We start from the raw sequence: 23,744 nt of genomic DNA on the forward strand, positions 1-23,744 counted from the left end.
CATGCTAATGATTTCTAAATCTGTTTCTACTTAGATGTCCTGTAGACTCTCCCCAGAACCCACATATTCAAAATCAAACCATTTTTTTCAAAACCTAATTTTCTTCCACTATTCTCTAAAAGACCCAGTTAACAGAATTACAGTCCCACAGTTGTCCAAACTAGAAAAACCCTTAGGGTTATTCTTTCCTCCTTCTTCCTCATCCTACCCACAGCTTTTCAGTCATGTGCCAAACTATGACATATCTTTGCTTTCACTGTTCCCAATATTTTAAATACCTTTCCCTTCTTGACATTTGGAAAACTCCTACTTACTTTCCAAGACAGAACTAAATTAATCAGTTTCTGAAACTACATCCCCTGCCTCCAGGAGCATTTAGTTTGCTCCTTTCCAAGTAAAGGCATCTCAAGTACATTATATAGTGTATGGCATTTATTTACTGTTGGCTTTCCCTCTAGACTAGGGATTCCTTATGGGTACAGATCATGATTTAGTTATCTTTGTATCAACAGTACTAAGACAAAAAACATGGAAGTCAATAAATGTGTCAAATAAACCCATGAATTTTACAAATCAATGAAAGTAAGATTATTCCATATCATGATTTTATCTTCCTATACTTTCTATATGCTTCAATCTTCTGTTAAAGTGCCCTTTTTTGACGGTACTTTTTTGGTGCTTGCTTTGGATTGACACTGGAATCATTTTAAATTTTGTACCATATGACTATAAAGTTAAATGGCTATGTCAAAATAAAACTTACAAACTCCACTATTCAAAGATGAGGGCTTTTAAAGTAACTTAAAATTTTTGTTTCCAATATGCGAATCTAAGGATGCCAGGCATTAACTCTGAAAAAATATATAATTATTCACTAAACAGATCCCTAAGGGGCAAGTGAACAGCTGTTCAAAGATTTGGCACATCACTATGCCAGCCTGAGTTTAATGACCTACATGTGAAGGGCTACATATCCAATTACTAATCCTCCCTCAGCTACCCTTTGCCCTGATATGGAGGCAGCTGAAAAAAGATGCCCTACTAACAGATCAGAAATGGATCCAGACTTCGTTGCCAATGCCCAGTTAAGAGATCTTTTAGATTTGAGATGAGGAAGAAACAGAGTAAGCCACGACAGTGTTCCAGCTGACATGATTTTTCAAGTAAAATTTGAGGGTTTAAAGCAAGAGTGACTTTAATTTTGTGACTAGAGAAATTTCAATACTTTTAGAAAACTCAAATTCTGAATTTAAATTCCTACTCATTGAAACATTTAAACGTTTAAATGTTTTCAAATATCAAGAATAATATATTTCCAAATTCTTTCCACGCTGAAATGGTAGTCTTCTACTCATTGATTCAAATCTCATTCTTATGTTCCAATTCTGTGATACTATTAGAAGTAGGATCAAATCAAAAACTAAATAGAAAACGACAGTCTATGAGATTATGTTTCAGTTCTCCCTCAGTTGACTTGGTCTATATATAGCAAAAAGATTATATAAGGTCAAGTATTATAAACAATGAAATGTCACCTGATGTTTTGCAAAACAGGATAGAGAAAAATAGCTCAAGGAATGAATGGGAGTAAGACTTACAGCTGTAAGCAGGAAAAAAGGCTTACGCATTCTAGATTGAAATGCACCTTATTAGGAATTTGACTCGCTTTTTAAATTTGATTTTCCATTTGAGTTGTGTAGAATCATGTGATACTGACAACCTTCTGTATAAATCATTTCCTTTCATTTCCAACACAGATTAAGAGCCCTTTGTCAGTGTCGCATTTTTAATTTTGAAGAGTAGGAATGTCTTAAGATCCCCCCTCCCCCATGCCCGCAGGAATATATGAATGAATACACGCCCGTAGGTACGCACTGGCCTTGAAGCGGAAAAACAGGCATCACTGTAACTACCTCCCACTCCAGACTCCGCCCCACAAAACCTCCCTCCCCTTTCTCCCACTGCAGGTCCGGCGTTGGCGCAGTTAGATGACGTAAGGCGTAGCCGGCGTAGCCGCCTACGTGTGGCTACCGTCTCTGCCTCTGGGAGTTGAAGTTTCCGAAAGGACTCGGGTGCGGGACCAAGACCACTCCAGAAAGGCTTTCTGCTTGAGCTCTCAGGTTCCCCAACCACTCCTTAGCTAGGTAAGTCTCCTGGCACTGAGGCTGGCGCTCTCCTACCCTTTGGTATTTTCCGGCCGCAAAAACAGTGCGTGCCAGAGCCGCTCTCGACTAACAAGGGCTTCCGGGGGAAGAGGGGAGTTGGGCTGTGGAAGGGGCAGCCTCAACCCAGTTTCCGAAGGAAGTGACGTCAGCTACCGCGCGTCCCCGTCGTGCGCCAAGCGGCTTCCTGATTCGCTGGCTGCTGCTTAATCCCGCCTCTCGAGTGCATTCGCTGGGGGTGGCCTAGAGGGAGGGTGGGGCGAGGTTCTGCCACTCCCCAGTGGCCCTCCTGTCGTCGACGTGTGTGTGGGGTCGGCCGGGCCCTAGTATGTGAAGAGTGAGTTTCTAAAGAATGAGGGGAGAGGGAAGTCTGCGCTCTGAAGGGCCGGAAAACGAGCTCTCGTCCTGTCCCTGGGTGGCTGGAGAGCGTGGGCAAGGCGCCTTCCCCGTGTCCCCCTGGGGGTACGCAGCGAGCGCCTTGGGACGTGGAGCGCCAAGGCCGGTCCAGCGCCCGCGAGACCCAGTGTTCCTGCTTTCAGCGAAATACTTTCAGCGTTACAATTCGGCACGTTTTCTAGAGCTGCAGGGAGGGTAGCGACAGCGGCTCTTCCGGTTTTTGTTTGTTTAAATCCTGCCGCTCTCCCCAGCCCCGCCCCGGGCCTGCCCGCCGAAGAACTGACGCCGCGCGGCCTCGGCCCGCCCCTTCCCCGGGCTGCTCCTGCTCCGTCGCTGTCGCTCTGTAATTGCGTTCTGCAGTTGTTCCGGCGTTGGTTTGGATCTTTCTGGAAGGGAGGCTGTCACAAATGAAGACTCTATTTCAGCCCAGTGAATAAAATCCATAAAAGTTATTTTGTTCTTTAACATTTCTTTTGGACGCTCACTGATGGATGATGTGTCCTCCCTGCCGGAAGCTGTGCGAAGAGGTGGAAATACAAGGAGGATTGGCATCAGTTTTTACGCATTAGTCCCACAGCAGATGGCCTTAGTCATCGTTTTCCCGTTCTTGTAAGACCACCTGATAATCGATGTCTGTGACTCAATGAACCAAATTTTTTCCCTATGCTAAAGTAAAATTTCACGCAAATATTTCTGTAACTGCTACAAAATACCGTTCTTAAATGTTGGTTGGACGTGGTCGAATGAATGAAAACGTACACTGAGCATCACTGTGTGTGAGAAAGGAGTGCAAAACCCTCTGCCGTGGAGCTTATAAACCGGCCAAAACTAAAATAAGAAGCAAGTGTACCTAGTGAAGCGCCGTATTTTGCTGAACAGGCGATCCGAACAAGCTAGCACATAGTGAAACGCTATTGGGTGGTACAGCAGGGGGAGTTGGTACATATCTTTGTACATAGAGTGTTGTGAGCAATAATTTATAGGAGCTCAAGCCAGCATCATTTTTGTTATATTCCATGCCTCATTGTATGTAGCTTATTCAAAACTTAAAAAAAATTCACTTACTACAGTGCGTTTTCTTAATTGGGAATGGCTTTAAAAATAATAATGATGATGTTGACCAACTCATGATCTTTCCTAGTATTTGATAGGCTGTTTAAAAATATTAGTATGCAATGATAGGCCAGGTTAAATTTAACTTAGGCTGCTTGGATAGGAAAGGCAAACGCTCCCCCTGGTGTACATGAGCTGTAAAACATGGCTATACATTGCTTTTTAAAGTTTTCACATTATAGAGCGAATAAACACTTGCAGTTTTAAACTTAATAGGGAACTGGCAAAACACGATGCCAGTGATGATCGGAAATGTTCTTTCTTAGAATCTTAATCATTGTTTTGTGACGAGAGCAATTTGTTTCCTGTGAATTTTAATTGTGCTTTTAAGTTTGCACATTTAGCCTAATAGACAGGTTCAGCATATGTTTTTTTCACCCTATGTTGTTTTAGATACACTCATGGCTGACTTCTATTTAATGTACTGTCTATGCGAAAGAAGTAAAATGAAAGTGATCCTGGGGATCGCAATATGTATTTTAAAATTTTCTTCCTTCTAATCTTTTCAGGGGTAGTTGAGTTTCTCCTGCCTCCCATTTGCTAAGTTGAGTGCTTACCTTATCTTCTAGCTTTAAAAAAAAAAATTAGTAAATGCCCTCAATGTTATACATTTGTCTCCAATTGAGGCCTTTTTGCCTGTATTTCTCTCATCCTATTATTCAGGCTTTTAACTGCTCCAACGTATTATTTTTTCGTTCTCTTCTCTGTCTGAATTCTGAGTCAGATTGTGAGGATGTCTTCTAATTCATCAGTTACTTCTTGGACACCAGGTAATCTGGAGTTTGTCTCATATTCTGAAATCTTTATATCTTCATTTCCTGGTTTCCAAATTGGTTCTTTTTCAAGTATTCTAATTCTACTTTTTTGTGTCTATGTTTGTGTCCCAATTTCCTGTTTTGTTTTTATGGTCCTTACTCCTTATGATGTCTGAAAGATTCCAGTCAAACTTATTTTAAAGTCATTTTCACATTGCCCTATTATTTTCAATTTGTGTCGAGTGGATTTATCTCAAGTGTTGATTTTGGCTTTTTCCCCATCGTTTCTGTCTTTTTGTAATTTCACTTTGCAGGCTCATGTTGAGTGGAATTATCACTTCCCTTCTCCAAACCACCTGTCTGTCTAGTACTGATTTTGTGGTTGGTCCCACCCATAGTCCTGTTCAGTGCTTCAGGCCACAGCAAAGCGTATATGGGTGCTTCAGAATTCTTACCATGTAGTGTTAAAGTTCGTATGTCCCCTCACGGCTTGGCCCAGGTTGTCGCTACGAGGCTGTGTCTGCTTCCTTCAGGTTTCCCCCAAGTACTCTGTATAAGCCTTAGTCTCATTTTACCTGTTTTCAGTTTTTTTTCATGGAAGGGAGAGCCCCACTGTAAATACTAGTTTAAGGGTTCGTCTTAAACTGTCTCCTGTCTCCCCCATCCTCTGTCTTGTGTTGTTGTTATTCTCCTTACTTTACAACTAGGAGGTCTCCCAGCTGCCTTTGCACAGCAGACCAGCAGGGTCAGTACCTATTCTAGTTCTTGGTTTTGGTTTTGAGAGAGGCTATACCTTTTTTTGTTTCCCCTTTTTATATTTTATCTCCTGTTGTCATGTATTTCAAGACTGGGAGGCAAGGTGCTTCAAAACATGAACTCTTGGCAACCATCTCCAGGAAGTCTCTTCCAACTTCCTTATTCTGTGGCGTAGGAATAGGACTGCAGCTGTTTTTCCCTGTATCTTACAGTGACACAAGTCTTCTCAGAGGCCTCCAACAGCAGGGTTGAAGCAACGCAGCTCTTTTACATTCTTTGGAAACTCTTATTTTCTAAATACGGTTTTGGATTTTTGGAGATAGTAGAGTTAGATCTGGGTTTGAATCTTAGCTCCATCGCTTTGTCTATTCGTTCAACAAGTATTTTGAGGACCTACTTAGTGCTAGGTTTGGTCTAGGTGCCTTGCTTCTTAGGAAATATTTAGTAGCTTTGTAATTTAGGGCAAGTTATTTAACCTCACTGTGCCTGCCTTCTCTGTAAAGTAGGCATAATATCGTCTACCTCATAGGGTTATTTTAAGGATTAAATTAGATATTAAGTTTTTTATTAAGCACAGTAAAAATTAATAAATGTTTGCTATTACAGACATGCGCCACATAACGTTTTGGCCAATGATGGATTGCATATGTGACGGTGGTCCTATAGGATTAGTGCCATTTAGCCCAGGTGTGTAGTAGGCTGTATCAACTAAGTTTGTGTAAGTACACTCTGTGATGTTCGCACAATGACCGAGTCGCCTGATGACGTATTTCTCAGAATATACTCCTGTCATTAAGTGACTCACGACTTTACTATTTTCATTGCATTTTAAAGTCTTTTGTAATATCATATTCACTCATTTATTTATTCCACCACTATATAATAAGCATCTGTTAAGTGCCAGTCCTTGTGTTAGTACTGACAATCTAATGTTAGGCAAAAGTGGACATCATCCCTGCTCATGTGGAGCTTCCAGTGTAGAATCAAATTTGAGTTATTTCTAGGTGTTCCCTCAAACTAAGGATGCTATTTGGTTAATAGTATAAGGAAAACTTGTGAACTCTTACTTGGATTACTGGATGATTCTTTCTCTCTCTTAGTAGTTTTGTGACCTGGTAAAATGCCAGGGCTTTTGCTGTAGCCTAGAAAGCACACATATTAAAACTTCTTGTGTTTCAGTCAAAATTTGGTAAACTTGCTAAGTTTGCTTACTAAGTTATCTCCATATGTTCTTTTACAACGTTGCACTTTTTTCTTCTTTTTTTTTATTGAGGTTATGATAGTTTACAACATTGTGAAATTTCAGTTGTATGTTGTTATTTGTCATTCATCTGATAGGTGCACTCCTTCACCCTTTGTGCCCACCCACCCACCCCCTTTTCCTTGGTAACCACTAAGCTCTTCCATTTGTCCATTTGTTTGTTTATCTTCCACATATGAGTGGAATCATACAGCGTTTGTCTTTCTCTATCTGGCTTATTTCACTTAACATAATACCCTCAAGGTCCATCCATGTTGTTATGAATGGGACTATTTTGTCATTTTTTTATGGCTGAGTAGTATTCCATTGTGTATATATACCATTCCTTCTTTATCCAGTCATGAGTCGATGGGCACTTAGGTTGCTTCCATGTCTTGGCTATTGTGAATAATGCTGCAATGAACATAGGGGTGCATAAGTCTCTCTGAATTACTGATTTCAGTTTCTTTGGATAGATACCCAGTAGTGGGATGGCTGGGTTGTATGGTATTTATATTTTTAATTTTTTCAGAAATCTCCATACTGTTTTCTATGGTGGCTGTACCAGTTTGCATTCCCACCAGCACTGTATGAGGGTTCCTTTTTCTCCACAACCTCTCCAATACTTGTTATTTTTTGTCTTGCCTGATTATAGCCATTCTAATGGGTGTAAGGTGATATCTTAGTATAGTTTTGATTTGCATTTCTCTAATGCTCAGTGATGATGAGCATCTTTTCATGTGCCTATTGGCCATCTGTATATCTTCTTTGGAGAAATGTCTGTTCAAATCTCCTGCCCACTCTTTGATTGGGTTGTTTGATTTTTTGTTGTTGAGTTGTGTGAGTTCTTTATATATTATGGAGATTAACCCTTTGTCAGATATATGACTTGCAAATATTTTTTCCCAGTTAGTGGTTGTCTTTTCATTTCAATCCTGTTTTCCTTTGCCTTGTAGAACCTCTTTAATCTGATGAAGTCCCACTTGTTTATTCTTTCTCTTGTTTCCCTTGTCTGAGAAGGCCTGGTGTCTGAAAAGATCCTTTTAAGACTGATGTCAAAGAGTGTACTGCCTATATTTTCTTCCAGAAGTTTTGTGGCTTCAGGTCTTACCTTTAAGTCTTTGATCTATTTTGAGTTTATTTTTGTGAATGGTGTAGGAGAATGGTCTACCTTCATACTTTTACATGTGGCTGTCCAGTTTTCCCAGCACCGTTTATTGAAGAGACTTTCCTGTCTCTATTGTATGTTCTTAGCTTCTTTGTCGAAGATTAGCTGTCCATAGATGTGTGGTTTTATTTCTGGGCTTTCAATTCTGTTCCATTGATCTTTGTGCCTATTTTTGTACCAGTACATGCTGTTTTGATTACTATAGCTTTGTAGAGTATTTTGAAGTCAGGGAATGTGATGCCTCCAGCTTTCTTCTTTTTTCTCAGGATTGCTGTAGGTATTTGGGGTCTTTTGTTGCCCCATATGAATTTTAGGATTCTTTGTTCTCTTTCTGTCAAGAATGTCATTGGGATTCTGGTTGGGATTGCATTGAATCTGTAGATTGCTTTAGGTAGTATGGACATTTTAACTATGTTTATTCTTCCAACTCATGTACATGGAATGTCTTTCCATCTCATTATGTTGTCATCAGTTTGTTTCAGGAAAGTCTTGTAGTTTTCAGTGTATAGGTGTTTCACTTCCTTGGTTAAATGTATTCTAAGATATTTTATTCTTTTTGTTGTGATTGTGTATGGGATTGTGTTCTTGAGTTCTCTTTCTGTTGGTTCATTATTAGAGTATAGAAATGCAACTGATTTATGTAAGTTGATTTTGTGCCCTGCAACTTTTCTGTAATTGTTGATTATTTCTAATAGCTTTCCAGTGGATTTTTTTAGGGTTTTCTATATATAAAATCATGTCGTCTGCAAATAGCGAGAGCTTCACTTCTTCATTGCCTATTTGGATTCCTTTTATTTCTTTTTCTTGCCTAATTGGTCTGGCCAAAACCTCCAGAACCATATTGAATAAGAGTGGTGAGAGTGGGCACCCTCATCTTGTTCCTGTTCTCAGAGGGATGGCTTTCAGTTTTTCCCCATTGAGTATGATGTTGGCTGTGGGTTTGTCATATATAGCCTTTATTATGTTGAGGTACTTTCCTTCTCTAACCATTTTATTGAACATTTTTATCATAAATGGATGTTGGATCTTGTTGAATGCTTTCTCTGTGTCTATTAAGATGATTATGTGGTTTCTGGTCCTCATTTTGTTAATGTGGTATATCACATTGATTGCCTTGCAGATGTTGAACCATCTCTGTGTCCTTGGTATAAATCCCACTTGATCATGATGATCTTTTAATGTATTGCTGTATTCGATTTGCCAATATTTTGTTGAGGGTTTTTGCATCTGTGTTCATCAGCGATTTTGGCCTGTAATTTTCCTTCTTTGTGTTGTCCTTGTCTGGCTTTGGTATCAGGGTGATGTTGGCCTTGTAGAATGTGTTAGAAAGTGCTCCATTTTCCTAAATTTTCTGGAATAGTTTGAGGATAGGTATTAAATCTTCTTTGAATGTTTGGTGGAATTCTCCAGAGAAGCCAGCTAGTCCTGGACTTTTATTTTTGGGGAAGTTTTTGATTACTGTTTCAATCTCTTTACTTGTGATTGGTCTATTGAGATTCTCTATTTCTTCTTGATTCAGTTTTGGGAGGTTGTAAGAATCTAAGAATTTATCCATTTCTTCTAGGTTGTCCAATTTGTTGGCATATAATTTTTCATTGCAGTCTCATATAATCTTTTGTATTTCTGTGGTATCCATTGTAGTTTCTCCTCTTTCATTTCTAATTTTATTTATTTGAGTCTTCTCTCTTTTTTTCTGAGCCTGGCTAAAGGTTTATCAATTTTGTTTATTTTCTGAAAGAACCAGCTCTTTGTTTCATTGATCCTTTCTACTGTCTTTTTTGTTTCAATTTAATTTATTTCTGCTCTAATTTTTATTATGTCCCTCCTTCTACTGACTTTGGGCTTTGTTTGTTCTTCTTTTTCTAATTCTGTTAAGTGTAGTTTGAGATTGCTTATTTGAGATTTTTCTTGTTTGTTCAGGTGAACCTATATTGCAATGAATTTCCCTCTTAGGACTGCTTTTGCTGCATCCCAAATGAGTTGCTATGGTGTGTTTTCATTTTCATTTGTCACCAGCTAGTGTTTGATTTCTCCTTTGATTTCTTCAGTGATCCATTGGTCATTCAGTAGCATGTTGTTTAATCTCCACATCTTTGCCCCTTCCCCAGGTTTTTTCTTGTAATTGATTTTTAGTTTCATAGCATTATGGTTGGAAAAGATGCTTGATAGCATTTCAGTCCTCTTAGAATTGTTGAGGCTTCCTTTGTTTCCCCACATATGATCTATCCTTGAGAATGTTCCATGTGCACTTGAGAAGAATGTGTAATCTGCTGTTTTTGGATAGAGTGTTCTATATGTATCTATTAAGTCCAGCTGGTCTAGTTTTTCACTTAGTTCTACAGTTTCTTTGTTGACTTTCTCTCTGGATGATCTATTCATTGGTGTTAGTAGGGTGTTGAGGTCCCCTACTATTATTGTATTGTTGGTGACATCTCCTTTTAGTTTTGTTAATATTTTCTTTATGTACTTTGGTGCTCTTGTGTTTGGTGCATATATATTTATAAGTGTTATGTCTTCTTGGTGGAGTGTCCCTTTTATCATTATATATTGCCCCTATTTGTCTCTCTTTACCTGTTTTGTCTTGAAGTCTACTTTGTCTGATATAAGTATGCTAACACCTGCTTTCTTTTGTTCGCTCTTAGCTTGGAGTATCATCTTCCACCCCTTCGCTCTGAGTCTGTGTTTGTCTTTGGGGTGAGGTGTGTTTCCTGGAGGCAGCATATTGTTGGGTCTTGTTTTTTAAACGACATTGCACTTTTAAAGAAAGCAAGAACCATATAATAAAACTACTGCTTCTGTTATGTGCTGTTAAGATTTCATCCTTCCATTATCTGAATTGTGGGTTTTTTTTCTTTTTGTTTTAGATAGTAGCTTCTCTGCACTGAGTTGTTAGCTATCTCTGTAAGAAGGAAGAATCATAGAATTTTCTTTAAGGCCAATGAAGTATTTGCAAGCTTCATGCTTAGTCTTTGATAGGGATAAATAGCAAAATACATTTTTAAGCTCTGGTGTTAGTAATCTATTAACAAGAAAAGAACTCTCAGTATTTCTAGCTCTTTCTCTATTCTGAAGGCAAGTTCAGTTCTAGGCAGTATATAAAAATGTGGCTAGTTAAATCAAAATGTTTGAGATGGCCCTAAGTATTCCACAACTGATTACAGAATCAACTTCCATATTTTGGTTTTCAGACTTTACTAAAGTGGAATATTTACAATTATATATTTACAGTGAAAAATAGTGGGGGGGCAACAAAATTTGTTTTTTACGCTGTTCAAAATGTACAAATCTGTAGCATATTTTTGGTCAAAAACCAATTGTAAGTGTATACCTAGATAATGAAAGTAATGTTTCTCTTTTGCATTAATTTTGTACTTTTGATTCATTTACAGGAATTTATTTTAAGGAAATAAATTACTGGGTCAAAGGGTGTTAACATTTTAAAGCTCTTAAAACATAGATCTGTGTAGCCTTCTGGAAAAATTATGCCATGACCACCTGTAGTATATGAAAACACCCCATTTCATCAAATGCTCTTTGCCAGTAAATGACATTTAATTGTCTTGGTTTGCATTTTTATTCATTACTGATATGGTTTAATTTTAACCTCATCTCTTGGTTATTTGTTTTTTTACTTTTTGTGTGTTTGTGAATCACGTTCATGTCAAAAGTTGCTTTTCAGTTTTTCAGAAGCATCAAATAATGTCATCTGAAACGTTGCCAGCATTTGTTGAGACTTCTAATGTTGAAAGAACGCAAGACTTAAGTGAGGATCAAGAGGAGAGCCAGAAGCCAAGATCAGGTGAAGGGTTGGAACCAATATCTAAACGACAAATGAAGAAGCTAATAAAGCAGAAACAGTGGGAAGAACAACGAGAACTCCGCAAGTATGTTTCAAAGTGCCTATGTTCTGGCTCCATTCAGACGTATGGAATGTTGGACCTCGCGTAGCCCTTTCTCACATTCAAAGTAATTGTGTTAATTGAAATTGGGGCTACACATATTGTTAGCTGACATTGTCAGTTGGCTGTTAAAACTGTGTGTGTTTCGATTATTTTCTTTTAGCAATGTTAATGAATTTACACTATACACTTTTTCTCACCCAGAACCTATTGTGAGTAAGCCGCACAGTTTCTGAAACAACTGACTTAGATAAGGGATATAGTTAGTATCCATGTGCTAGATGTGGAACAAAAATAACTACCTCAGAAAGATCAAATTTGGGCCTAATGTTGATTTTGCTAGAACTGTTGCAGGTTTTGGTGAGAGCAGTAAGGCTGAAGCTAATATTGTCTAATGTCAGAATTTACTGGGAGGAAATAAACTATAGTTAATGTAGATCAAAGAAGAAGTCTATGAGTGCTTTTTACAAGTAATTTTACTTTATTTTTTTCCGATAGCACATAAATGTTGCTTGAAGATCATGTAGGGGAAGAATAAAAGAAAAATTCATCATAACTCTCAAATTCAGTATTTATAAAGTTTTCTTGGTATAGTGTGATGCCGATAATACATGAAATTATTAGTAGTGTAGTTTAAGTTTGTAAGGAAAGCATTATATTGTTTTTCAAACTCATTTCCTTCTTATCAAAAGTTTTTAGATTGACTATATAAAATTGCTGATATTTGATCATTTTTGATCCACAGAAGTGGCAATTTCATACGTTAGTTCAAGTCTGCTGATTTAAAAAAGTAATTGTTTCTTTGTCTATTTAGAAGAGGCTTGTAAATATCTGGATATACAAATAACAAAAAGTTATTTTAATTACTAATTTTAGACAAAAGCGAAAGGAAAAACGCAAGAGAAAGCAGTTAGAGCGACATTGTCAACAGGACTCAAACTCAGATGGAAATGACAGAAAACGTATTCGAAGAGATGTTGTTCATAGTACACTCCGCCTTGTCATTGACTGCAGTTTTGACAGCTTGATGGTGTTAAAGGTATCATGAATCACTGTAAGAAAAATCCTGTAGGTAAAGTAGGGTGAATCATTCTTGCTTTAATATGTGATACCACTTTGATATAAATTTGTGTGCTAAAATGTATCTTAAATCAAGTTTTTAAAAATCTGTGCCCCCTAAATTAAACTAATAAATTGCTCATGTGTATATGTATAGACAGAGGGAGAGAGACAGACACCATGATTATATTATAAAAGTCAATAACGGCATATTAGTCATAAGGATCTGTGTGTTTTTATTTGTCCTAATCAAAAAGAAGAAAATAAGAAATATGATTTGCTTAATAGAATTATTTATATTTAATAGTTTGAGAAACCTGATTGTTTGAGCAATGCTAGTGAAGAGAACATGGTTTAATTACTTTCCAAACCATGGGTTAGTTATGAAAATAGTAATAGTATGGCTCTAAGAGAGTTTTTTCTGTTGTTGTTGTCTCTTAAGAAAAGTACATGTTTGATGAACTAGTATTTTAAGTGGATGCAAAATATGAAATATTGGTTCACTTACAGAGTATTGACTTTACTTATGGTAATTATTTTGTTAATATGTGAGGAAATTGAATGGAAATTATCAGAAAAGACTTGTATTTCAAAAGAAAAAATGCATCTATCTAGTCATGGCTTCTGCTTATTCTGTTCCACTGAGATTATGGAATGGTCATAGATGATTTTGAAAATGCTCCTTTAAAAACTGCACTCTTTTATAGGACATTAAGAAACTTCATAAGCAGATTCAACGATGTTATGCAGAAAATCGACGAGCACTGCATCCTGTGCAGGTTTGTTTGAGGAATTTAAAACAGACTCCAGTTTCCTTTTATGTCTGCCTCAGAAAAAGGCATAGATGATCCTAATTGCCTTTACAAGAGTCTTACAGATAATCTTCCTTAGAGAACAAAATGCCTATTTGAAAAATATTTCATTTTTCTGCAAAAATAAAGGAAAATGTTTTAAACGTTTTTTCATGTATGTCATTCTCAGGCACGCTCTGCGGAGTCACCGTCAGTCTTGTGCACATGGACCTGCTGCTCATTTCTGTGTAGTTAAATGTCTGCATTAAGGGATATACACATATTTTCATACCAGTTTCTCAGCTCTCAATTCCTTCCCTTCTGGGGAGTGGGGGAACTCCCCTGCCTCTTGTGTGCTGTGGTACCTGTTGGATAGATTTTTTCTACTTAAAGGATTTTGAGTCACTGATAATTTTGAAGGATACTTCCTTAGCTAGAGTGAGGAAGTGATTTGTGAGACTAGTTGGCTACTCTTAAGAGGAGGGTCTTTTTTCTCTCTGAATTTACTTGAGTTCTAGATGACCTACAAATTAACACTGGCTCACTGATGTTAAGAACCAGAAACTCTTGATATTTTTTGGTTAGCTATATTCTTTTTGTCAAGTGATAATAATTTTATATTTCTCTCACCCTTGATTAGACTTGAAATAGGTATCAGGGTTTAGAATCAAAGGCAAATTACAAAGACTTTGGACTGGTGAAAAGTAACAGCGGTGGCAAAAGAAAGGGAATGGGAACTCGACATGGAAGCAGGGACTTTGTAGAAGAGTGGTCGTTAAGGGCGAGGCAAATGATAGCTGCTTGAAAAATGGGGTGAAAATGTAGATGGAATATGGGAGTTGGTGGGTTATGAGAGAAACAAAATGTCATTTTTCCACAAGTTTGTTCTTGTGTGTTTAAAGCATGTCACAAATTTATTTTTTTCTAGAATGAAAATATTTTGTGTTTCCTTGATGATCAGATGGGTGAATGAGGGAAATAAAATATTGGACTTTCATAGTCATTTGCTCTTTCTTTCTATGCCTACCAATCTCTTTACAGTTTTACTTGACAAGCCATGGAGGCCAGTTGAAAAAGAACATGGATGAAAATGACAAAGGATGGGTCAACTGGAAGGTAATTAGAATAGAGTAACTCTAACATAATTCCAATATATTTATGCTTAAAAGTCTACATTTTTTACCTATATTCTATGTACTGCCAATAAATATAGGAGTCAGCAACCCAAACCCAGTGTATCACTGTACCTAAGTCTAAGGTTACAAGACTGGGAGAAGCTAGAGAGACTGAGATTTCTATTAGTTTGTCCTCACTCTCGTTAAACCTCCCTTGCCATTTTACCACCAACCTAAAACATATTTTGAAAAAGGAAGACTTTTAAAGATCTTTATACAATCTCTGCCTAGTGAACTGTCTATCCATTATTTATAAGAGTGAAGTCACTCTAAAATTTGGAAATGTGAATGCATTCTGTTTCTTCTAAATCTCCACTGTCCCATATGGCATCCACATTCCACACGTGGCTGTTGAACTCTTGAAGTGTGACTAGTCTGAATTGAGATGTGCTGTAAATGTGAACTATACATTGGATTTCAAAGATTTAGTAACCAAAAAAAGAGAGAATGTAAAATATCTCCGTGGAATTTTAAAAACTATTATATGTTGAAATGATAACATTTTGTCTATGTTGTGTTGACTGCAATGTATTATTATAATTAATCTCACCTATTTCTTTTTACTTTTACTAGAAGATTTAAAATTACATATGTGGCTCACATTTTTTTTTATGTTGGGCTAAAGCACTCTCAGTCATTTGCAAAGATGACTAATAGCTCGGCTTTGGTACCATTGCTGAGGAACCCTGGTCTGTATTGGGTTATTCCTATGCTTTTCTTTCTCAAAGCCAGTTCTCTCTGTGACTAACTTTCCCTCTCACACTCACTAGTCCTGTAATGACTACATTTATTTTATTAATAGCTTATAGGGTGAAACATTGTCAAAGACTTTTTTAAGTTTTAAAGTACAGATATTTACCAAGTTTTATGTTCATGCCTGTTTTCCTGAGGCATAATGTAATAAGTTGAAATAGGCATACCTTCAGTTATTTTGTGCCTTGTAAATTTATTATTTATACCACCAGCTTTCCAGAAAGACATGAGTTCACTGGTCTGTATTTACTCAGGTCCTTCTTAGGGCCTTTATTTAAGCATAGGGGTCAAATTTTTAATATACCATTTTCCAGAAAAGTGGCGGTTTATTAATCAGTAGGTTGTACATTTTAGGTGAGAGGTTTCCTGCTTCACTTTTGATTTCCTTAAAAATTATTGGGTAAATGCCATCTGGGCCTGGTGTCACATCCTCTTTTATTCTGTCAATGTAGTTTTCAAAATTCTGCCTGCCAGCTGTTGTTCAGTCTTGGACTTCTAACCTGACAATTTTGGTGAAGGTGATTTCAAATGTGTATCTTTGTAAAAACAGATGCATGGAATTTATTAAATCTATCAGCCAGTTTCTTTTGCTGATTCATGTGGATGTAGAAGAAGTAATTGAAGAAGGCATTCTTTGGCTGGAGAACAGTGTGAGCAAATATGTGACAAAAATGCATTTGTTTTTTTGGAACAGAGATAAAGTTAGAAAGGTAGGTCAGTGCCATATTCAGGAAAGAGTTACTAAATTAAGGAGTTTGAATTTTATCCTACAGATAATGATAAAACACTGAAAATAGTGTTTTAGAAAATGAGTCCTCCATCAGCATGTGGAGGTAAATTGGAGGGATCTGAGGCTAGAGACAGGGAAGTAACATTAGGGGGCTACTTAAATCATTGACATGTGAGGGTGATAAGGAGTTGAGGTAGTAGGCTCTAAATGATACATCGTAACGATATTCTTTCAAACTTCCTATTGTGTGTTTTTGGGTGGGTTTGTCTACGGAACAGAACATAATCATTTTTAGCCAGTCTTCACAAAATCTTATTAATTAATAACATCTTTGCCCTGTGTCTTAAAGGATATCTACATCAAACCAGATCACTATAGTGAATTCATAAAGAAAGAAGACCTGATTTATCTTACGTCAGATTCACCTAATGTCCTGAAGGAATTAGATGAATCCAAGGCCTATGTGATCGGAGGGTTAGTGGATCACAACCATCACAAGGTACTGTTAAGGTTTCATTTTTGCTTTTGCTCATACTTAAAATTGATACATCAATTTTCCTGATAGTAAAAATACTTCTTGATAGTAACAGTAATGCTGATCTTTATTGAGTGCCTAGCAAATTTCAGTCACCTTTCTAGCTAGGCACAGCATTTCACGTACGTTAGTTTGCTTAATCCTCACTACAGCCCAGTGCAGTCAGTGCTGTTATCATCTACCTTTTACAGATGAGGAACCGGAGGCACAGAGAAATAAGTCTAGAACCAATAGTAATAGGTGGTAAAGCAGATATTTGAAACCAGGCGGATTGTTCCAGAGCCCACATACTTAAGTGATACACTATATTGATAGAAGATGATGTTGCTAATCACTGTCTAGGCATTGGTAAAATTTATATCAACTTATACCAAAACTGGTAAATTTATAAGTTTTAAATATGTGATTTTCATGGGATGTGTTTTCTGTTCTTTCATATTCATACTTTTGTCTATTCCCACCTACTCACCCTCATTCTAATGAAAAATTACATAAATACACTTTCTAAAAGAAAACATCATTTTGTACTTTGCCAGCTACTTTGTGGCAGGCCAAATTAACCGAACTAAAGAAAACCATGCTTCCTAAGTGTCTGAGGAAGTATTGTTAGGAGAGTAACAGGAAGGAATTCATTGTTCTTGTAGAGCACACTGTGCAGAAGAGCTTCCCGCAATGCTGGAAACGTTTGTCCTCCTGTCCAGCACGGTAGCTACATGGCTGCTGAGCACGTGACATGTGCACAGAGTGATTGAGAAGCTGACTTTGTGTAAACTGTTAAATTGGAGTGGTCACTGTGGCTGCAGTTGGACAGGGCAGCTCTCTAGCATCATAGGGAATTTTAGCAGAATGATCTGTGGCCTTTTTACTTTTTTCTCAGTGGAAAAATTCTCTTTTACTTATGTGGAACCAAAGTTTTTCCTCTCATGTTGACTGTTTCTCTGAACTAAAACAATTTTGTTTTCAAAAGCACTTACCTCAATCTGTTAGTAAGTATTTGTCCCTAAAATAGGCAAACTACTAGTTGAGAAATTTCGCTCTTCTTTCTCCTCTGCTCTTGTCTTTTGGCTGTTTCAGTTCTGGTTAGACCCAGGCTTTAAGGATTTTAATTTTGAGAAGGGAGAAAATTCATATTCAACATTCTTTTAATTGACAGAAAGAGAAAAATAAAATTTTATAGGCAATTTTTAAAATTTCTAAATTCAGATTTTCATTTAATTTGTCCTTTGTGCCTCTAGTCTTATGTAATGAAACATAGTTTTGTCTTTATATCTTTTACATGTGTGGGAAGAGTAATGGTGCTGCTCTAGGAATTCAGTTTGAGTATTTTAAAGTGAGAGAAAAGGCAGAGTGGAGTGGTGAAAAGATATTTGAGCCAGGAGGCATGAGCCAGGCTTCTCCTGTGGGTCCGCCACTGGGGGCTTTGTGACAGGGGAGGGGACATGTCTCTGGTTTCCTCCTTGTAAACTGGTTAAGCAAATGCCCTAAACATTCTACTTACTGCCCTAAACAAACTGCTACTGTCAGGAGAGTGTTTCCAAATTAGCAGTTAAACACGCACAGACACACACACACACACTTCTTCAGATTACATTCTCTGAACTAAAGTATTTTCTAGAAATTATTTATTCTGTCATAGACTTTAAGTTAAAATAATTTAATGTTCTAGTCCAAGTTATAGTGTCTTTGTTTTAGGGACTCACATATAAACAAGCATCAGAGCATGGAATTGATCATGCGCAGCTTCCCCTTGGAAATTTCGTGAAGATGAATAGTAGAAAAGTTTTGGCAGTTAATCATGGTAAGCTCTGAGGGGATAAACTGAAAATATACCTGAGTGAACATTTTGAAGAAGAATATTACATTTACATTTGGACAAGTACAAAATATGTACCTTGCTGGAGACAAAATTTTAAAGTATAATCATGTGTAATTTGTTTGAATATAGAAATAACACAGGCATGTTTTAGAAAATTTTGAAAATGTAGTAAAGTATAAAGGAAAATAAGCTATAATTTCACTATCCAGAGATACTTGGTATTAACTTTTTGATGTGTTTCCTACCAGTTTTTTCCTATGCATAGATACTGTTTATTACATAATTGGATTTTTACTGTATTGCATAAGATGTTAAAAATCTGGGGTGTTTTTTCCCCCATTTATAATTATATTTTTCCATGTCATTGAATCATTGTTAATGACTATGTAATATTCCACCATCTGAATATATATATATATATATATATATATATAAAATAATTTAACTGTTCTTCTGTTGATTTTTTTTTTCTTTTTACTACTGTAAATAACATTTTAATAGACATCCTTGGACCTAAGTCTTTGCCTGGAGTTTTGCTTTTTAAAACAGTTTTAGTACAGATTTTTGTTAGTACACAACTATTTAGTGGACTCTTTTTATGTGCTAAGCACATTCTCTATAGCAGCATCTAGGGAGTTATAGAAATGAACTTGTTGATTCAGAGAATGAACTACTTCTAAGACTTTGGATAGACAGTGGAAATTACTTTTCCGTAAAGTAATCCTGATTAACCCTTGAGCAGTGTATTAAAGTGAGAGTACCTTGGAGACAGCATTAATATTCTTTACCTCTAATATAGAAAAAAGGCAGGCCAGACGCTCCTCGGAGTGAGTGGCTCTATAGGAAAGACAGAAGAAATTTAGATTAATGTCAACTTTTTTTTTCTGGTTGTTATTAGCACATAAAGGATAAAGAAGTGAGGAGGATAAAGAAGAATAGGCAGGAAAGGAGAAAGGTCCTCTGTCTGCTGATTATCACTAACAAGAGTAGTGGTGAACCCCTGCGTGCCTACGGACTAGATTGAGGGGAATCCAGACAAGGCAGGACAGGCTGAGCACCTTGGGGCAGCTGGCCCTGAGAGCCAGTGGGAGAAGGAAGTGGTAAGGACGGAGTAGTTGTTAGGACATGCTGGCACTCTTCACACAAACACAATGTGTGTTAAAATACAGCATGCAGCATTGTGATGAACTCAGCTAAGAAATGTATGGGCTTTGTCTTTGTTGCAGTGTTTGAGATTATTCTGGAATATCTGGAAACCAGAGACTGGCAGGAAGCATTTTTTACCATCTTACCCCAGCGGAAAGGAGCTGTTCCCACAGACAACGCCTGTGGAAGTTCCTCACATAACAAGAAGTCTGCCAGAGCTGGAGGTGGACTGGACAGTGATTCCAGTGAAGAGGAAAATAGCAGAAATGAACTGGATTCACCACGTGAGGAAGAAAATCGGGATAAAGAAAACAGCACTGAATCTGCCATGAACTCTATACCACACTAATGTCATCTGGGATCTTTGTTTTTTAGTTAAAGGACAAATTAGGAGAAAATGACATGCTTCAGAGAATATTTGAATTGGAAGAAAATTTCATTTGCTCTATTTCTGTTTTTATTTTTTGGTGAGGAAGATTGGCCCTGAGCTAACATCTGTTGCCAACTTTCCTCATTTTGCTTGAGGAAGACTATTGCTGAGCTAACATCCCTGCCTATCTCCCTCTGTTTCATGTGGGATGCTGCCACAGCATGGCTTGATGAGCGGTGCTAGGTCCACACCTGGGATCCAAACCTTCCAACCACAGGCTGCCAAAGGGGAGTGCGCAAACTTAACCACTATGCTACTGGGCTAGTCCCCTCGTTTTCTCTTAGTTCTGTTGTAAATTTTTAAAACTTTCTTTTAAAATAAAAAGCCCTTATAAGAAAACATTTTTTGCTTTTGCATAAGATTTAAATGTGTAATTTTTAAAATAGTTTTCTAAGCCTCTAATGAGTTTTTTGAGAATTTTATTAGTAAAGCTTCATTCTCTTTTTTTTTTACTGGAATGTATTCTTTAGAATGTGCCTTCTGACCTTCAGTTTTATTAGTTTATGTTTATCTCAGTGCCTTTCTGGTTTGCTGTCTGCTTATTTGTGGAGGTACGTATTCCTAAGTCTCCTGCAAGTCTGCCAAGATGTTCTCTGTGGGAAGTTACCTTCTATTTGCAGGTTTTATATTCAGTTTAGTTACTTCAGAGGAATATAGTGATTTTAGGGAGAAGTGTCAGACTGATAAACTCTACAGTCTGTCTTTTGGCTTATGGAGCCTGTCCATGTTCCTCCTTTGTAAGGCCTTTATGTGGTCCTAAAGCAGTCACTGAGAGTTAAGAACCTCTTTAAGGTATTTTCTTACTGCCAATAATGGTGATAAATTATTTCAGTTACAAGATTTAGTTTTTCAGGCCAGATTACTTTAAAAGGCTATCAAAGGATCAGTTTTTTCTTTACCTAAATTTAAAAGCAGCTCATAGCAGCTATCCTTTCCTTCCATGTGTACTTTTTTAAAATAAAATATCTATTGGTTCTTAAAGTGAATAAAGTTAACTTTATATCTGTACCTGCCTACTATCATAGAGTAATAATATTCAAGCTAATGTAAATGTATGTTTCTGTAAATAATATAAGCATGTGTGAAAATATGCATATAATTGTACATACGTCTGTCCACAGTTTGCATGCTGCTCACTTATTAACTGATAACAGGATGGAGTTGCCGTGTATCTGTATTAGCATGAACGATTGTGTTGAACAACACTAAGAAATTTGAATTTCATAAAGTGCAAAAGTCCATAACTAAACATTTGTGTGAGGACGTTGGCAAGGGAAGATGGGGCTGAAAGGAGTTGTTTCAGTTTCCTACTAGTAAACAGTTATGTTTAAAGTACAGTGATTGTTCTTTGTTGCAGCTAAAGTAAGATTTCAGAAGCCTTCACTCAGTTTGGATAAAGTGAGTTTCTGTTCTTTTTATTCATTGGCGTCTCAAATTATATACACATTTGGTAGAGAGTTCACTGCATTTAGGATGGATGTTCACTGTCCCTTACATTTTGTTGCTTTATTCTTAGTAATCTATTATAGTTATCCGTTTAAAGTAAGGTATGTGAGCAAGGTGTGCGAATAAAGAAAAGCCCCTACAATTCAGGAACAAAGCTATGTCTTAAGTTGTGTTTTTCAGTTTCAAGTTTTTGTGAGTAAATGTGGTTTAGTAACATGAAATATTATGCCTTTTAATTGAATTATTCCATAGGGAATGTTTTTGAAAGGTAGGGAAAAATCATTACAGGCACTTGTGTAGTTTAGTTTTCACTCATTATGAAAACTCTGCGTTAGTGTCCTAGAACTGCCGTAACAAACTACCGCAAACTGGGAGGCTCAAAACAACCGAAACTTGTTCTGTCCCTGGAGCCTGGAGGCTGAAGGCGCAGAGTCGAGGCCTGGGTTGAGTCGTGCTCCCTCAGAAGGCTCTAGGGAACAACCTCCTGGCTTGTGGTGGCTGCCAGTAATCCCTGGTCGTCTGTGGCCTCAGCTGTGTCCCTCCACTCTCTCCTTTGTCGTCATACGGCCTTCTACCCCGTCTTCCGTGCCTGTCTGTGTCCCTCTTACAGGGACACCAGTCATCATCTACGGTGGCCTCACGTTAACTTGATGACATCTACAAAGACCCTGTTTCCAGATAAGGTCACATCCACTGGTACTAGATATTATGATTTGAACATCTTGTGGGTAGACACAATTCTGTCTACTCCAAGTCCATATGTTCAGGCTGTTGACGACAAGAAGGCAAAGATTACAGTCTTCACCTCAAGAAGGCAGAGATTAAAATAAAAAATAACTCATTTCTGAGGTATTTATAAATTTGGTTTTTTAAATAATAGTAATCATTTTTCTTAATGTGTTCTTTTCTCTCAACATTGTTTTCCTTTATTGAGGTGCCGTATTTAAAACTTGGTAATATTAAAGACACTTGTATTGGAACTTAAAGGTTGAGAATTGAGTTAGCACTTAAATTCGTCAGAAGGAGATATCTCTACTGGAATAATGGGATTTTCTCTTATTTCATCTCTTTAAAAACCTATGGTCTTCATAAAGCAAGCACATTCTTAAGGGAAGGGACACTCTTCAGACTGATTCTCCAGAGATTAGTGTATTGCTACCTTGGAGCATTTGAAAATGCTCGGAATTGGAATTGAAAAAAGCAAAAAGGGAAAAAGGAAGCAATTCTGAAAGAATGTCTTTTAGGAGGTGCATGAACAATTACGAAACCCACCAATTACCATTACAAAGTAAAGTGATACATCACTTCACATTGTAGATGGAAAAGGTCACTGAGATGATACAGATAAAAGGCAAGCATTGTCCATAGAACACTGAGAATGGACAAACAGCAGTTGTGAAAAAAAATGGCAGGGATTGGAACTAATGACAGCAGTGGCCTACAGTACTCATTAACCGACCTCACCACACAGATATTTGTCTCTGTTTTCCTAGCTCCTTGCCAGACACATAGGGGAGGCACTTAATGAACATGGAGGAGAGAACTAGAGACAGAATCAAGGTAATGCAGTTAGTGGGCAGAGTTGGCTTAAATCTCAGCACTGCCGCTTGTTAATTGTGTGACTGCACAACTTATTCAACCTTTGCAAGTCTCAGAGTCCTCGTTTGTAAATGGGACTGTTAGCCCATTTATCCTGTCAGGGTTAAGCAAGCAATTGGTTTGCAACCAAGCAGCAGCTAACTTAGTTTCTCTGTTGGCATGTCTTCATTGCTTGCCTCATTTCTCTTGTTTCTCACTCTTCCTTTTTGACATTGCCTATCTGAAAAAAGTAGTAATGGATAAATAAGGCTTTGTTTCAGGCTCTCCTTTCTGAGCAACCCAGACTTAGATAATATTTTTAAAATGTGAACTTTTTATATTGTAAGAATCAACACTCATTAAACAAAATATTGAAATCAGATCATTTAGTGAACCGTTCCAAAAAGCAATAAAAACAGACGTAAAATGCAGCAACCACAGAAGACTATGTCTCTGTCCTATCAGCAAATGTAAATGGTCTAAAATCATTCAAATTGGACTTAAAAAACCCAAAACTCAATATATGCTGTATTTGAATAAAGTTACTCAACAATGTTGAAAATAAGGGAGACAGGCAATTGGGCAAACAGAAAAAGAAGACAGAAAGCATAGTCTTAACACTCAATCAGGTTCAACATGTTACAATTAAACAAGGAAAAGAAAGGCATGTTGTAATGTTCAAGATCCTTAGTTCAATCCTCGGTGAAGATCTGATGGTTATGAATATCTATGCACCAAATAGCATAGTATTCCATTTCACTGGGAAAAAACTTCAGGAATTACATGAAATAGCAAG

The 23,744-nt window shown here is 37.2% G+C and overlaps 1 protein-coding gene across 21 annotated transcripts; it reads left to right on the top strand.

The window, feature by feature from the left end:
• The first annotated feature begins 1,980 nt into the window (after positions 1 to 1,980).
• On the top strand, positions 1,981 to 21,524 carry TRMT10A (tRNA methyltransferase 10A). Of its 21 annotated transcripts, none has more exons than XM_023637662.2 (9): positions 2,359 to 3,167; positions 5,789 to 5,869; positions 11,270 to 11,474; positions 12,366 to 12,528; positions 13,256 to 13,327; positions 14,381 to 14,455; positions 16,347 to 16,496; positions 18,225 to 18,330; positions 19,575 to 21,524. In XM_023637662.2, exons 2-9 carry the CDS (start codon positions 5,791 to 5,793, stop codon positions 19,841 to 19,843), a joined length of 1,119 nt encoding a protein of 372 aa, XP_023493430.1. In that variant the 5' UTR covers positions 2,359 to 3,167; positions 5,789 to 5,790; the 3' UTR covers positions 19,844 to 21,524. The 21 variants fall into 21 exon arrangements, with proteins under 21 accessions (XP_001498499.1, XP_070119491.1, XP_070119488.1 ...); XM_070263380.1 differs by lacking the exon at positions 5,789 to 5,869 and adding an exon at positions 4,396 to 4,441 and having other exon boundaries at positions 2,388 to 3,167; XM_070263377.1 differs by having other exon boundaries at positions 2,409 to 3,497.
• Positions 21,525 to 23,744: the final 2,220 nt, after the last annotated feature.

This window comes from Equus caballus, chromosome 3 (genome assembly GCF_041296265.1).
Source record: "Equus caballus isolate H_3958 breed thoroughbred chromosome 3, TB-T2T, whole genome shotgun sequence".
In the NCBI taxonomy this organism is placed as follows: domain Eukaryota; kingdom Metazoa; phylum Chordata; class Mammalia; order Perissodactyla; family Equidae; genus Equus; species Equus caballus.